At 47.9% G+C, this 15756-nt stretch overlaps 4 protein-coding genes across 4 annotated transcripts; all 4 read left to right on the top strand.

The window, feature by feature from the left end:
* Nucleotides 1-287: 287 nt before the first annotated feature.
* N7498_008960 (uncharacterized protein) lies at nucleotides 288-1796 on the top strand (the record flags this gene model as incomplete). Its single annotated transcript, XM_058456022.1, has 8 exons — nucleotides 288-385; nucleotides 456-497; nucleotides 557-686; nucleotides 739-782; nucleotides 833-932; nucleotides 984-1340; nucleotides 1395-1473; nucleotides 1528-1796. 8 exons carry the CDS (start codon nucleotides 288-290, stop codon nucleotides 1794-1796), a joined length of 1119 nt encoding a protein of 372 aa, XP_058306010.1.
* Nucleotides 1797-3944: 2148 nt separating this feature from the next.
* N7498_008959 (uncharacterized protein) lies at nucleotides 3945-4726 on the top strand (the record flags this gene model as incomplete). Its single annotated transcript, XM_058456021.1, has 2 exons — nucleotides 3945-4144; nucleotides 4240-4726. 2 exons carry the CDS (start codon nucleotides 3945-3947, stop codon nucleotides 4724-4726), a joined length of 687 nt encoding a protein of 228 aa, XP_058306009.1.
* Nucleotides 4727-7068: 2342 nt separating this feature from the next.
* On the top strand, nucleotides 7069-7756 carry N7498_008958 (MARVEL domain-containing protein; the record flags this gene model as incomplete). The annotated part of the gene is made up of 4 exons (XM_058456020.1): nucleotides 7069-7212; nucleotides 7277-7380; nucleotides 7442-7564; nucleotides 7624-7756. 4 exons carry the CDS (start codon nucleotides 7069-7071, stop codon nucleotides 7754-7756), a joined length of 504 nt encoding a protein of 167 aa, XP_058306008.1.
* Nucleotides 7757-13512: 5756 nt separating this feature from the next.
* N7498_008957 (uncharacterized protein) lies at nucleotides 13513-14393 on the top strand (the record flags this gene model as incomplete). The annotated part of the gene is made up of 3 exons (XM_058456019.1): nucleotides 13513-13905; nucleotides 14011-14146; nucleotides 14350-14393. 3 exons carry the CDS (start codon nucleotides 13513-13515, stop codon nucleotides 14391-14393), a joined length of 573 nt encoding a protein of 190 aa, XP_058306007.1.
* Between the last annotated feature and the right edge of the window lie 1363 nt (nucleotides 14394-15756).

Genomic DNA, 15756 nt, shown 5'->3' with positions numbered 1-15756 from the left:
ACTTGGTTCAAATGGACCTTATACTTCGTGTTGCGAACGGCATATCCTGATGGCTTTTGTACTCCGAGCCGCTGATGTCACAAAGCAGCATTGCCACCGAATTCACTCGAAATAGTGACATTGATCTTTGCTTTTATATATTATCAAGATCCCTTATCCGCCGTTCCATTTTGCATACACTCTTTGACCCTTGATAAATTGGACACGGCCACTTTCCGGGTCTTCTGGTCTAGTTCCGCTCTCAGTCTCAGACTTCACCTTGTTACTTACAGTGACCGGCATTGACAATGACTGGATTATCAAGTCAACTACCCACTCCAGGCCGGGCTATGGCCCAATTCGCCCACAACATTATCATGGGGGTGGATTTTGAAATCACGTCAAGGTTCGCACAGAAATCCCTCTAATTAGGCCTCGTATAATGTTTTCTGACATGTGTAAATTTGTAGATACAGGCAGCTGGAGCCCATCGGGGTTGGCGTGTCAGACCTGGTCTGGTAGGATATTTCTGCGCCCTCCTTTAGGCAAACACTGATAAGCCCATTCTGTTCCTTAGTTCTGCGAATGACCAAATTCTGAACCAGACCGTGGCCGTGAAGAAGCTCGCGGAGCCATTCAAGTCCGACGTGGTCACCCAGCACATGTTTCGTGAGATCAAATTATTGAAACAGCTCAAGCATGAAAACGTTCGTCAATCACCATCTTCACTAAGCGCTCGAAACTAATTAATCAATTCAGCTCATTCAACTCTACGACATCTTCATCTCTCCATCCGAAGACATGTAGGTTTGCTTCTGTGAGTTTTCTACCCGGAGTCGCTAACCGAGACAAGTTATCTCGTCACCGAATTGATGGCAACAGATCTTCACACTCTTCTGAAGACCAAGAAAGTAGACAACCAGTTCACCCAATTCTTCCTATACCAAATAATGGTACGCTCATCACCACGTCTCTCCGGAGCCACAACTAACTCTTGCATCCAGCGCGGTCTTAAATATGTCCATTCAGCCGGTGTCATACACCGCGATCTCAAACCGAGCAACATCCTAGTCAACGAGAACTGTGATTTGAAGATCTGCGACTTTGGTCTTGCCCGTGCACAAGAGAACAAAATGACGGGCTATGTTTCCACACGATACTACCGAGCACCCGAGATCATGCTCACCTGGCGGGGATACAACGAGAAGGTCGATATCTGGAGCGTGGGCTGCATCTTTGCCGAGATGATACTGGGCCGTCCTCTTTTCCCGGGCAAGAACTGCGCTGATCAGTTCTGCGTGATTACTCGTTTACTCGGTAGCCCGCCTGCGAGTGTGATGGACAATATGACCAGCCCAAATGTTTGTTTGGTCTTCACCTTAAATCTACATATATCTGGCTGATCGTGATTACAGACTTTGGAATTCATCCGCTCGCTTCCTAAGCGACCTCGAAAGCCCCTCTCGAAGCTCATCCCAGATACCAACGCAAAGGGTTAGCACCATCTTCCGACATATATTTATCAGCAGCTTACATTTCATTTCATAGCCATCGTCCTATTAGAAAATCTCCTCCAAATCGACCCCGTCCAACGCTGTTCCGCAGCCGAGGGTCTAGAATCGCAGTACCTCGCCCCATACCACGACCCCGATGACGAGCCCAAGTCCGAAAAAAAGTTTGACTGGTCGCTCAGAGAAGCAAACCTACCAGCCAACGTCTGGAGAAGCATCATATACGCCGAAGTCCTCAATTACCACGAATCAGCCGGTGGCTCGACACAACTCACACCGCAGATGGATGGAATGAATCTAAGCTAATTGGATCCGTCGTGAGTTTCAAAAGAATTTTGTTTTTTGTCATTTTTGGGAAAGAGCGCTGCGAGCTGCGCGTTGCAGATATCGTAAAGAGAGCTTGTAGAACAGGAATTAGCATAACAATCAGTACATAAAATGCTATACAATACTGTGTCCTTGACGGCACTCCCCAAGCCACTAACTTTACTATGTAAATTGCATTGTCGTCATTGGAAACCATGAGAACAGATACTATTGCCACAGAATATGCTTCCACATGGCCGCCGCTTGGAGTTGACCGACAATGTCCCAATGGTCATGTTCTTGTGCAATGTCCTTGGCACTTTTACCTTGGAAATCACGAACTGCAACATCGAGGCGAGGCTGCTTGGTTAACGACTGGACACACCGAGAGTGTCCCCCGGCCGTGCCCACCACAAAGCTGTTCGACCAAGATCATCAACTGAATTGGTTTCGACGTTAGGAAATTCAAGCAGATGGTCAACAGCCCAGCTGAAGCCACGGGAGGCGCTAAAATCAAAGCTGTCCAACGCTGCGGGCCTTGATCATTGACCGCCATTTCACCCGTCTGATCAAGTAGTAAATGCACGATGGTCGAATGGTGCATTGTCAGTGCCACTTGCAGGAATGATGTCCCACGAGGGCTTTCCTCGTTAATGTTGATTGACTCGTGGTCGAGCAGTAATCTCGCAACAGAACTCTGCCCTGCTCCGAGCCCATAGCGGAGGCACCACCTGCAAGGAACAAGCGTTGACGTGTACCCCGGACTGTAGTAGTAGAAGACCTAGTGCTAGACATCATCCTGGCAGGGCACTAAGTGCTGAAAGGAGGTAGGGGACCTCTTATTAAGCATTAAGTGACCATAGGTTCAAATCCTGTTGCTGGCACAGAATAATAACATGAGGCACCCGTCAAAGATAGCTTTAGCTTTGGTTGACGTGGCTTGGACCTGGAGAAGGCCCCTAGTAGTATATCTGCTACCTCGGTCGGTCGGGTGGGGATTACGAAGTATGTATAATCTCCTAAGCACACCTAGTTTTAGTGGGACATCCTACACTACTATAAAAGGAAACCCTGTGTTTGAAGGTTAGGGCATATAAGTATGCGCATTCATCATGCAACTTATCGCTGTGGGATCAGGTTGGCATCCCGGGCAGATCTTCGGATTATCGCAACAAGCCAGGTTAACCTGCAAAAGAAGCCGCAAGGCTAAGACAAAACAACAAACGGTCACAGACGACCTTCCACTCGTTTTGGGATATGGAATCTGTATTTAACAAAGGCGCATCGGGAGGTTCGTCTACCTAGTAGACAGCTGCATAGCCTCGCCGCCACTAGATAGGCTCCATCAGCTCATAAGAACTCCAATCAATCAATCAATCAATCAATCAATCAGTAGTAGAAGACCGTCTATGCGTAGATTGTCATTCTCAGTAGCACGGGTAAGTGGGGTAACGCCTTGGTGATCAGGCAAGTTCCAATCAATATGCTCAACATAGGTAAAGCTCTGAACAAGCTCCTCTATGCCAAAATCGACTCTATGCCAGAGAGCAGAGAGCCCGCCAGTGCCAATTTGGTCCACATTGATGCCTGGAGTCGATATGAGACGATAAATAACTAATAAGCGTTCAACATCGGGTATATGGTTATCATATCGCCACAGCTAGGCGTGTCTGATCTCTCTCCATATGATAGTCTCGTCAGCCGGATCGGAGATTGAGACTGGAATAATTGAACACTCATTTTTTTTCCGAAAAAAAGGGGAACAAAGGCGTCGGTGTCATCTCCAAGCATTGGCTGCAATTAACTTGCCAAGAAAAGGTCCCTGAATAGATCTTTAGGTTGTTGTTACAACCCCCCCCCCCCCCCCCCTTTTTAGATCCAGGTTAAGAGTCACTGCACCCCGCGCCACGTTTCTTGAAGAACTTACTACATGTATACTACTCGCTGGTATTCACCTGTTCGGGAGGATTAGTAGTCTAGAGAACCAGGCATACCATTCCACTACTGGAACCTCGGCTTTCTGCACCGCCTCCGAAGGCACCAGTGGCAGATGATCTTAGTGCGGCGAGTACGGGAAACCCATCAGATTTAAGGAACTCTTTCTTGGCACAAACGTCTTCTTGGAATATCAAGCCAATCAGAGGTGGGATGGCAGCGTTGGTTGCGAGTGGTGCGAACGCACAGAAATTGCGCCCTGACAGGAGAGGAACACCAAAACCTGCCGCACCCGGTGACCGACTTGTCTCGATGAACGACATCGCAGAGGGAGCCCGCCGGGTGCTAGACCACGTCGAGAAAAATGGCACGATGGACCGATACTTCACTGGGTATATCCGGGCGGTCCGCCAGTACGCACTCAACGCCCAACGGGGTGACGGCCAGCGGATGGTCGAGGTGCTCGAAGCCCTCCAAGACCAACGCCGACACTGAACATCTGAACCAGCGAATGGAAACTATTGAAAAAACAAAAAATATACTGTCAACAACTCTGTCCTCCATCGCCGCGGATTCCGCAGCAGCGTGGCGCGACTTCCGATCCAGAGACTGACAGCGCGGGTTGGCCAAGGCAGCGGCACCTAATACCCGGAGTGCCTGAAATCGAGCTTCGCGAGGACCGCAAGGTCATAGTGAAGGTCGGATCAAACCGTGAACAGATTCGCAGGCTCTCGCCGAGGGAGCTGGTCGAGCGGGTGGAGCGCCAAAAAGCCACGACTGCTCGACAGAAGAAATCTGCCGCTTTGGCAGGAGGAGCTGCCTTCATTGCGACTCGGAAACTACCGTCAGGCAATGTAGCCATGCTGGCAAACAGTGCTCCAGATGTGGAGCTCCTCCGTAAGCACACCAAATGGCTGATGGCATTCGGGCCTGGCTCCGTGGACCAAGAGCCGTCGTGGGGCGTTATTGGTCAGGCCGGGAGTGACTACTGGTGAGTGTTTCGGCTGAAAAGATTTTGTAGTTTGCGTCTCGTCCGGTCCATGTATAACTCGGAAATTTTGCAAATGTATTCATTTGCGATGCAGAATACCAGGAGTGGTCGTTGCATATATCGCCCCCTTCTCAGGTTTGCGTGTTGGCGACAGGTGGGACAGATGGGTTTACCGCGCTCCAACCACGTGTCAATACAGAATTTATGATAAACATGTTTGCAACGCAACTTCCGATAATCACGATGAGAATCAATGTCATCCAGACAAAGCGGACATGGGTCGGGAAGCAAGTCTGCCCGACTTGAATCGGAAGATTGAGAAACACGATGCATTGCGTATGATCTTGCTTTGGTTAGCCGACCGTAGACCAATGTTATTGTTCCGAAGAGGCTTTGTTTTGTTCTTAAAAAGAAGTGGTTTTTCTTACGTAGTGAAAATGGCCATTTCTCGGATGAGCCAAGCGAGTCTTAGACGTCAGGTTTTGCTAGAACCGAGGTACGCACCATCCGTCGCCCAATTACGGCGTAATCTGTATCATATACTCAGCTAGTTAAACCCGGGCTTACGTTGCCGTGACCGTAAGTCTTGCATCAGAATCCTTCATTTTATTAGAAACCTGCAGGGTGCTTGCCGGATGACCGGAGCAGGCCAAGTATTAGTCCGTGGAAGATGCAAGAGCTGGGCATCGGTGGGACATAGCATGAGAGGCAAGCTTCGCTACCAGGTAACTATTCATTCAAGATACCGACACTCGAGGCATGGAGCGATGGAACTGGTTATTGCACTGCCTCTGGATTTTGCTTTCGCGGACAGGCAGGAGTTGTGGCCTTCGGAGACGATAATTGCAATTCCCAACGGAAATCAGCGGAGAAATAGCACTTGGGCCTCTACTACGTTCAAGTTCGGAACGCTCTTGAATGACTTCGAACGTCGAAAATTGTCGTTAGAAAAGACATATAACGGTCATTCGGACACGTCTTTTGTGACTTTGTCCAGGCTTCTATGGCTTACAAGAAGTTTTACTTGAGACTAAGCGATTCATTTATCGCCTGGTCTCCATAAAAGATGGGGTGGTAATTTCAACTGACCAAATTGCAGTTCCAACCCGTAATTTCTAGCCGTTTCGAGCTGGATCAACCTCACAACCATACAAAATCTGCCATCATGCTGGACGCCTGCTACTGTCAGATCTAACCAAGTTTAAAATCCCTGCCCGCTCGTGTCTTGAATCCAATTCATGCGTTATTATTGGTCTAACTGTTGCTTTGCAATATATTGTTCGTACCGATACCGATCCGTTTCGACGACTAGTTTTTCTCGACCACTGGAAGACAACAGATAAGGCGCTTGGCTGGCAATTGTCGGCAATGCCTGAACCATGAGTGTCAAAAGGTGGTATCAGTACTAGCGTAAATACGAACCGCCACAACGTAAAGGATAGCATAGAAAGGCGCCTAGACGGCTATACATGGACAATGCAATGACTAAAAATGACCGCGATAACGGCTTGCTGGGCGGAAGTAACATGGCGCAAGGGAGCTTCGTCGACACAAATCGTGATTAACGCAAGTTTTAATGGATGCAAAGAGGGTCTCATCTAGCATTCGACTGTGCTGTCTGTTTACCTAAAGCTTAACGCAGGAATGACATAACCGACATAAGTGGACCCGGAAACCTTGATTAACCGGTATGGATTCCCCGTTGCCAGCTTTGCCAACTTCTTGCTGGAATTGAACAACGGTCATATGCAATGAACGGGTACGAGATGCTCATTCGCTATCGCAAAAAAGGTAATTACTCATCCTTGCCTCGAACCACAAAAGCATGGCAAGCAAAAGAGCTAAGCATTGATCATCCGGGACCCCATGACGTTAGATCCCCAGCCTACTAAGATCGACGTCTATCTGCAGAGTGACAACATGGTCAGGACAGATTAAGGTGAAGTCGGACCTGCCGGAATATTCTCGATAAGCATAGAGGCTTGGAAGATCGGGCAGTCCATGCGGAGTCAACCTCGTATCTCTAGGAGACAAATGCAGAATCAGGGTATAACTAATTAGTTTTGCTTGTGTTGTCGCCTCTGGTTTGCTCAAATCAGGTAGGATAAACTTCGATGCAAGAAGCGGATCGCCAAGGTAGAGAGAAATTCAATCTCTTCCGATCCTGCTTTTTCGTTCACCACATTAACTAAACATGACGCAAGACTTATGTCGCTCCATATATTCGGCCTGCTCGCGCTTGCAGGGCAGCAAATTCAAATCTTCTCTAAATTGACAGTCAGTCCTGCAGGACATCAATCAAAGCACGTACTGTTAGAGTCCCAGGCGAAAGACGAAACTAAAATCATGTCGTCGACAACAATCTCCCAACCCATGGTCATCGTGGCTCGCTTTATGCAATGGGCAAGTGCAGTCATAGTAATGGGTATCACTTCCTACTTCATGCATAACTGGCCGAAGGGAGAGCACACCATCTATCAAGAAGTTATCGTATGCCAATTCTTCATCTAACTCTTTATGTCTTATGTAACTAAAGATGCTAATGATGTTGCAGTCAACAATTTCTGTTGCGTTCTTCCTGCCCGGCTTCATTTCTCCGTTTATGCCCAATATCCTTAGCAAATATGTTTTGGGTATAGACGTCGTTTTCTCCTACTTGTGAGTTACAGACCCCGGGTGATCCATACGATTGCTGAAAGACTAAATCGGCGACCACTAGGTGGTTGACGGCATTCATTTTTGCCGCTCAAGACTACAACTGGCGGAATTGCGCCATCAATGCTCCTATTGGGGCCAACTGTGCTATAAAGAAGGCTAATGAGTCATTTATATTTCTGGCCTTGTGTGTTCTGCCTTGCTACGACCGGGGTCTGTCGGTTTTTGAATGCTAACATTACCCAGTATCTTCACGTTCTTTGCAATTTTCCTGGAATTGTTCAACCTCTGGTCCCACCGCAAGGAGAACGACGTAACTGCGAGGGCGAAGAGCGGCCACCATGCTCACAACGGGAGCGGGAGCGCCGAGACCGCTTGATATAGGGCACCAGCAGTTGTTTCCAGTGATCTCGTCCTAGCGGACTGCGCTGTCGCCATCGTGTTGGGATTATCGACGGATAACCAGACTGTCGGAAATTCATGGCGGCATAAAATACAACTTGAGTGAAGTAGTTGGGTGGCGTTGATGGAATTGATTGTAGATTTCGCGTTTAGTTCAGAATGCCTGCATCCTATGTTCTTTGTCTTCTTTCACGTTGAATTTAGGAAGCGTTAATCTCCACTTAATATGATATAGTCATCTATACTAACGTAATCACGGGCGAGTGGCACACACGGGCGAGTGGCACACACGGGCGAGTGGCACACCCACCCATTACAATTTTTTTAAACAGAGGTCTCTCAACCAAAATATTTTAAAAAATAGCGATTTTTACATGAATTGATCCTGTGGCCAATCTCCCCGCATCCACTACACCTTGGAGGCGGTCTCTTGGTCGGTTGATCTGGCTGAATAGGCAGATCGCCCTGCGCTAGCGATACCATCCGGTTGTGTTCAACCGGCTGGTTTAGCTGTTGAACTAGCTGTAGACCTTCTTCAATTGATAGGCCTCCCTCATGTGGTATACGCCGATTTGATCGTGTGTGTTTCTGGCGCTTCTTCTCGTTTGCAGTGCGTAGATCAGCATTTTCTTGACAGAGTAATGCGGCGTTATGCATCGCGATAGCGCGCCCTTTGATAATCTGGTCTAGCGCGGTTTCTGATGGAGTTGGTAGGCTATTTGGCTGTCGATTTAGCAATTCTTTAAGTGACGAAGCTTGCTTCTGTAGTTGTACGACGGTCTTAGGTGTTTTGGGGCTGAAATGGCTTGATCTGCTGCTTGGTCGACTACCCGGTGTAGGCGTTCGGAATGAGATATTAAGCTTTGACAGTACCCATTCTGAGTCGAATGGAACAATACCAGCAGCTGAGAAGCTATTTCAAATAGTCTGTGGTTGAAAGGCCTCCTTACGCGCCTGAGGATAATCTGCGAGGAAGTCGAGTTTGTCGATATGATTATATCCGACCCGGGCAAGGTCGTTAACCCCAAGTCGGTATCACGGATATCAAAGAGGATTGTCACTCGGACAAACATGGCCATAATGAATGTACATGCGTCCGAAACCTGGCGCGGCGGGCATGGCTACCAAATTCGACCACGTCTTTTCGTATCTACCGCCCAGAGCCGTATGCTAGCGCTGGCAACGAGGTCTCTTGATACCTTTCGCGCGTAGAGAGGCTTGTTGTTCACAGACCAGCAATTTGTGCATGAATAATGCTCCTCTCGGCAAGCGACCCATGTCTGCATAGCCCACTGCCAGCGCTGCCTATGGCTCTTGGCGGTAGATGTCAACGGCCACGATAGAATGTGACAGCCCTGATCGCTATGCGGGCAACTGGATGGCTAGTTTGAGGATATTGCGCACGGGATGGATTTTGGAATGGGACACCCGACCCGAGTACAGCACCGCAGGGTAAAATCCCTGCACCTCTACTCTAAGCCCTCGGGCGTATTCGCTGTTCTTCCAGGGTCTACCGAGACTCATTCTTTTATTAGACACACTGGGAAGTTGTAAGCATTGGAAAAAATCATAGCACATCTTCATCGAGACGGAGCTTTGATGCGGAACTGGTCAACAGATCCGGGCTGGACATTCAAAGCTGTGCTGGTTGCGGGACCGTATGCAACATATGGCACATGTGCTGGCGAGATCTACTCCAGGAGCTGCGACTTCCATACCTGTCTACGACATACTCTTTGTTGGGATCGTCTGTGCCGGTCCTGAGAGATGCCGCGACCCTGGAGCCCTCGTCAAGATCCTAGGTCCTGGCTTTTGCTTCCGGGTGGGGGATTCTCGTGCATGCTCTTCCTGCTATGGTTTGCTTCGTATCTCAAGCACCCAATCTGCCGATGTCCATCCCTTTCTTGCCTGAATCCTACACCATGGTCACTAGCCAAGTTGTTGTGCTTTATTAGTGCTTGCACCTCGTGTTGGATGTCAGCAAGGTGCAGTGTGTACTATGGATGATTACATCAAAAAACTGCATCATGCATGTCCCGATTGACTGTCCTCTTTTTCGACTTGAACAACGGCGACGCACGCTTCGCTCGATCTGCTGCGTTCTACAACCGGATGCAGTTGGCTGGGTTTTGTGTATAAGAATGCGTTATGTGCGGCATTTACCTCTATGAGGCGGTGCGCGCTCTCAAGCCTTTCGCCAGAATTCACGGTCGGGAAGGCTGCACTGCCATCACTCGTCTGCTTTGGTCAACGTTTTCGTCTTTACGACTCACCATCTAGCAGTATTCAGGTTATCACGGGACACTATGCGAAACCTCAAATGGGAGGTTGAAGGTAGCCGGGAATATGAACCAGCTTTTGCCAAAAAGACGAGTCACTGCAGGCGGATAGACGGACTGGTGCAACAAGTCCGGACTGACCATGGTAGATCGCGTTCGCTTCTTTTATACGATCGAGGGACCTCCTACCGCCCACATTCCTTGTCCGTTGTCAGTCGGCAACGGCAATGAAAATATATGGGCGGCGCGCAGTACTTCGATCGATTTATTTAGAAAAACGTCACGTAGGTCACTCAGTCTTAGCATTCGTGCGTTTGCTAGAATGGGCGTAAATGCCCTTTGTGTCGATATTGCGGCTCACCGGCATTTCACGAGCCCAGCAAGGCTAGGCACGATGGGGTCTGTAATGGTTCGGGCTGGTGATGTCGATTAATGTTTTTTTGCGGGAAATTCCGTTGTGTTACTCGACCTTCAGAATTGGTTTCGTCGTGAGCGCTGCTTCGAAGATGAGGAAGGAGGTAGAAGGATGATTAGGCAGGTCAAGCAGAGTAGGCCAGTGATGCAAATAAAGCAAGTTACTGAATTGATTGACAACCTAGCGCGGTGGGGGCTTTCTCCGGCAGGATAGCATAATGTAAGGTATGTTGCTCGTAGGTGGCTTTCAATGTCGCGCGAAGAGACTAGCAGACGCTTGTACGTCCTGGACTATGACATTCGGGTCGCCTTGGTGACGCGCCTGGTCGAGAATTACGTGAAGGGGGTTGTACTGTTGTCTGAGATCTCGCACACTGACCAAATGAGATCGAATTTATTAGGTGTTCGGTCGCAATTAAATAGGGTTAATTGTTTTGGCCTTGAATATAGCTGTACGTCGTGATCTGCGCAGTCTCATGGACGTGATCCCTGTAGGATGTTACTCGACGAAACCCATCTAAACAGCCTGTTTATTTCAAGAAAGAAAACACCACTCTATCGTCATTCCAGTGTCAATCATATTACCTCCAGATATCTGAAGTCATTATGCATATCCATTTACAATACTGTTGGGATTGCCGCCATTCCTCTGGTTCAGTCTGTCCGTGTAAGCTTCAATGTCTCGCCTAAGTGCTTCTAAATGTGTTTCTACTGTAGTACCCCATCAAGCTGTTAGTTTAGATACAACAAAGCCCATGATATTCGGCAGGCGAATTTACCGCCAAAAAAAATGAATCAATTGAGCAGGGCAAGGATATAGTGTTCGAAATTCCAAATTATCTATAACGTGGTTCCCGGCCGCCTGAGCGTCCCGGTCGCGCGAGCGATGCTCCGAGAATTTGGAATTTGGTTAATTTACAATCTTGAATATCAACACATAAACATAGGGTTAATCGCTGAATAACTTTATGAGGGCATTGAGAATAAGTATGCCCTTTAGTTCCGCAGCCAGAACAGGTGACACGGCGCCGTATGGTACGTACAGGATGTAATCCAGGTTCTGCTGGTGATTCTGCAGCACCATTTGCCATACATATACATCGCTGTCGTCCATCTTTTTCCACCACCAGATCAGCTCTAATCTCTTCCAAATTTCGCAGACTACGTTCATGCGATATCTGCTTCCCATCAGAAGCCCTTCTCTTTATCTGCTTCTTATTAGCAGTCTCTAACCTGGTGCAGCGATCTTGGATAAAGATGAGCTCATGAGTTAGCCGAACAGCCATATTATGCGACCGGTCAATAGCCCGCTTGAGCGGCGAAGTCATAGTCTCTGATGAAAGTTCGAGTCATTTTTTGCAGTTTCGAGAGGCTCCAAAGCGTATCCAGATCACTAGTACTGCTAGAAGATGCTGGTCGTGGTTCCAGTGGTATAGATGGTGGAAGAGAATCAAGCTGGATATTCAGCTTACCTAGCACAGAAGTGGCATCTAAAGGCACTAGACCAGTTCCTTTGAAGCTATTATGTATGGTTTGAGCTTTGAAAGCAGCCTCTCGGGCAATAGGGTAGAGCTGAATGAAGTCATCTTTATCGATCGAATTGACACCAAGACGCATCTCTTCCATGACAAGCGCTCCGTATACTCTTTTCAAGACCGAGAAACACCCAACATCAAGAGGCTGCAGAAGATGAGAGGCATGAGCAGGCATACAAAGCGAGATGATGTCATTTTCTTCGCATATTTTGTCGAACGCAGGTGTCAAATGAGATGAATGTCCGTCCAGAATCAACAACACATATTTTCCTTTCCGTTTAGGAAGATAGGATAAAAAGTGCTTTCTGAGCCAATCGATACCTATCTCATCGCTTTTCCATCCATTCGAGCTTTTGTTCACACTCCAAGCGGTGATTTCGAGAGCCAGCGCTCTAAGAAGACCTTTCTTTTGAAGATGAGATATGGCGGAAGCGCAACTCCACTAGCACCTATACACTCAATCACAGTGACCCATCCTCGATTCCCAGGCTGTAATACGCCTCTTCTATCGTGATACTCAGCAGAAGTGATGACTCTTTGAGTAGAATTGATTCCCATTGCAAAACCAGACTCATCAAAATTGTAGATACCATCAGATGTAATACCAGATTTTTGGATGGTGGTTTCAACAAGGTGAAATCAGGATCCAATCATCCGAGGGTCCTCAGAAAGGGCTCTCTCATATTTGTATTTACGAGAAAGGCGAGATGAGAGAGTTTCATTTCTCTTGACAAATTCTGTGGTCCAATTTTTGCCAATTTTCGGAGCGGGATCGGAGGGTGTCAGTTCACGCGATCGGAGCAACAAATTGGCCATATCTCTCAACATAGCATGCGTGAGAGCCGCTCCTCGAGAGTCCATAAAAAGCAACAAATTTCCGATGGACTTCTTTTCTACCACAGTAAATTTATGGCCGGAGGGGCGAGATTCATTCCAGAATTGTCGCCCTTTGATCCTGTGCTTCAAGATAGAAACTGGCACGTTAACAGCACGTGCAGCAGCAGCGGCAGACGCATATCGACCATCCTTTATAGCTTTGATAGCTAAGAAGAGGGGTCCCTCTTGCTGTACCAATCTTTGAGATTTTGAGAGCGAATTGATGGCATGGTTAATGTTCAAAAATAAAGATTGTTACAGAAGCAATTCTTTTTAAGACTGTCGCTCGGGCGGCCGGGAATCACGTTATAGAATTTATTGCAAGTTGGGCTTGTTCGTCGGCATTCTTACCTTCTGGAGGCTCCCCACTTTCAGTATCCCAGCCACTTGGTGCGCCAAGAGGACTGAATAGGATGATCCCACAGGTATTCTAGCACCGACCGCAAATTTTCGCTATGCACTTTGGACATCTAAAAAAGCCCCTAACTTAGGCTCTTTCCCAGCAAAATTTGATTACAGACAGTTGATCGACCTCGCCCTTCAAATGTTGCAACAACGTCTACACGATAAGCAATATTCTCAGTATTTTGCCTTCATCTATTGACAGGTAAGGAAAGCTTCGCCACTAAATGTCACCTTCCATCTCCGAGCCAGCCATCTTTTCCGCTCGCATCATCGCTAGCGCTTACAGTGCCTGGATCAGCAAACCACGGGCAAGTCTCCAACGCCATGGGGAACCGTGGACTGAGGAGCGCGTTGTGTCTGTCCAAACCGCCACGCTCCCCGTCAATGACAAAATTCTACTCTGTCAACACTATGAGGAAATCTTCGAAAATTTGCAACAAAGGAATTATCGAGTCATTGCCAAAGTCTATTTGAGACTTGTCGAGCCATTCAAGCAAATCCGATTTCGTTACAGTGGAAAAAAGACTGTGGCAGGCAAAACACAACAGTCCAGTCCCGAAGAGACTAACCATCGCTTGGAGTGGGTCACCGGGAGCCCGACCGCCTTCGCAAGACCGGTAAGAAGGTGAGCTTCTTACTGTGCGACTGACGCAGCTGGCCTTTCAATCAGAGCGCATCGCACTCGTCATTCATATCCTTTGCGAATTACGCACTGGCCACAGAATCACTGCGAAGAGATTGAGGGATGCGGGGCGGTGTATTCAGCGGTGTCCATCTCTCCGAAAGAACGATTACAACTACTAGACGAGCTATACCGCGTAAAAGAGATTGAGGAGAGATTTCTTGATGCAGACCCAGGTAAGTTCTTTTGATAACTCGTCTATTCTGGGCTAATGGGGTCCAGATTGTAGTACAGGAATCTTGATTTCACGAGCGAACCTACCCGACTCAACGGTGGGCGGGCAGCCTCATCAGTGTACAGAGAGGGCTTAGATTGGGCAAAAATCGAAATACGAGTCACTGAATCCAGGATACGTCGTTTCCCTCTAGACTTGCTCTAGACATGATCTCGCTGAACGTGCCCATGGACTCATATGCCAGTTAATGCTCTCGCACACCTATAGTGGGTCGAATTTCATGGAACTCTTGTCGGTGGCGAGCAAAATCCCCTTTCTCCTCAAAACACTCTTGGCACTGCGTACAGTAGACATGGTTATGAATGATTTGGTGCACCATAACTTCGTGTAAATGATAGGACCCTTTATTGCATTTTGGACACTGTGGAAAGCGATGTCTAATGGGACCTATAGCACGTTAGTGTTCTTTCTTCAATTTCTTTTGTTTCAATTTAAGTGAAACGGATTGAGCTAGTTGAGCCTCCTTACTGGCAATACATACACCTGCTCTCCTTTCACGAAGGAGATAGAGCCGCGTCTCCATCGTCGACGGCGTTATGCTAGAGGTTACTCACGATTGTACAGCTATTCCTCAGCGGGAACCCCCTTTGATGAACATCGTTCAGATAGTAGTGAATAGACGGATTGTCATGCAACTGTAAGATTGGTGTCCGTTTGGAGTGGCATGGGATGACGCTTAGAGTTGCCGTCTTCTTAAGAGTCGCCATGAGTGAAGGAACCACATTCCCCTGATCCACTCTAGGGGATGAGTCTCATATTGAAAATCGAGGAACCGTACACCACCCTGATGAAATAAGTATACTGCTTAAACGCCTCTTCATTCCATCCAATATAGTGGCCATAGTGTGGCGTAGCCGGCTTTCTGAGTTGCGTTATAGCAAATGGCGGTAGGATTGACCGCACCGGATACGTAGCACCCAGGGTAGCACCAGCTTGCACAGCCCCAGTGCGGTATGTGCAAGCGCAAAGTTCCACCAATACGTAATCAGAGAGATCTGTCAAGGAGCCCGTAGCGAAAGCTCATCACAATGCCGAGCGAAGCTTGGAATGTATGCCTGGTCAGGGCGCGGTAGTTATCGCAAACTAAGCGTTCTTGCCGATGCCGTATCCGTTGCCTATTTAAATGCGCCGATTTATATCCAAGTTAACTTCTGCAAATTTCATTTACACCGGAGTGGGATGTACGGGCGCTGTCTCGAAGAGCGCGGCGTAGTTGCGAGCAGACTTCTCGCGGAGGATCAGAGACATTGACTGAAAGTAAACGCTTCTCTTCCGCATTAATTGGCTGACAGGAGATCATATTCATCTGAGACCCGGCTCCGCAAAATCCTCGCTGGTCATATACGTTTTTGGGAACTGCAAACCATTGACTCTGATTTCGTCAGCAGCGTTCAAGAAAGACATAACGATTGCGGTATTTACGTACCTTCGGGCCTGACACCGACCGCGTCTCTGCTAACAAAACTGCCAACCTTATAAAAAATTGGCTTTCTTTTATATTATCGTCACCGTTTCGGTGTCATTGTTTGCAAAACACGATTGTAATGCGTT

This window comes from Penicillium cinerascens, assembly GCF_028974065.1.
Source record: "Penicillium cinerascens strain IBT 15544 chromosome Unknown scaffold_4_segment0_segment0, whole genome shotgun sequence".
Lineage (NCBI taxonomy): Eukaryota > Fungi > Ascomycota > Eurotiomycetes > Eurotiales > Aspergillaceae > Penicillium > Penicillium cinerascens.
This window is presented reverse-complemented; position numbering and strand designations above follow the sequence as displayed.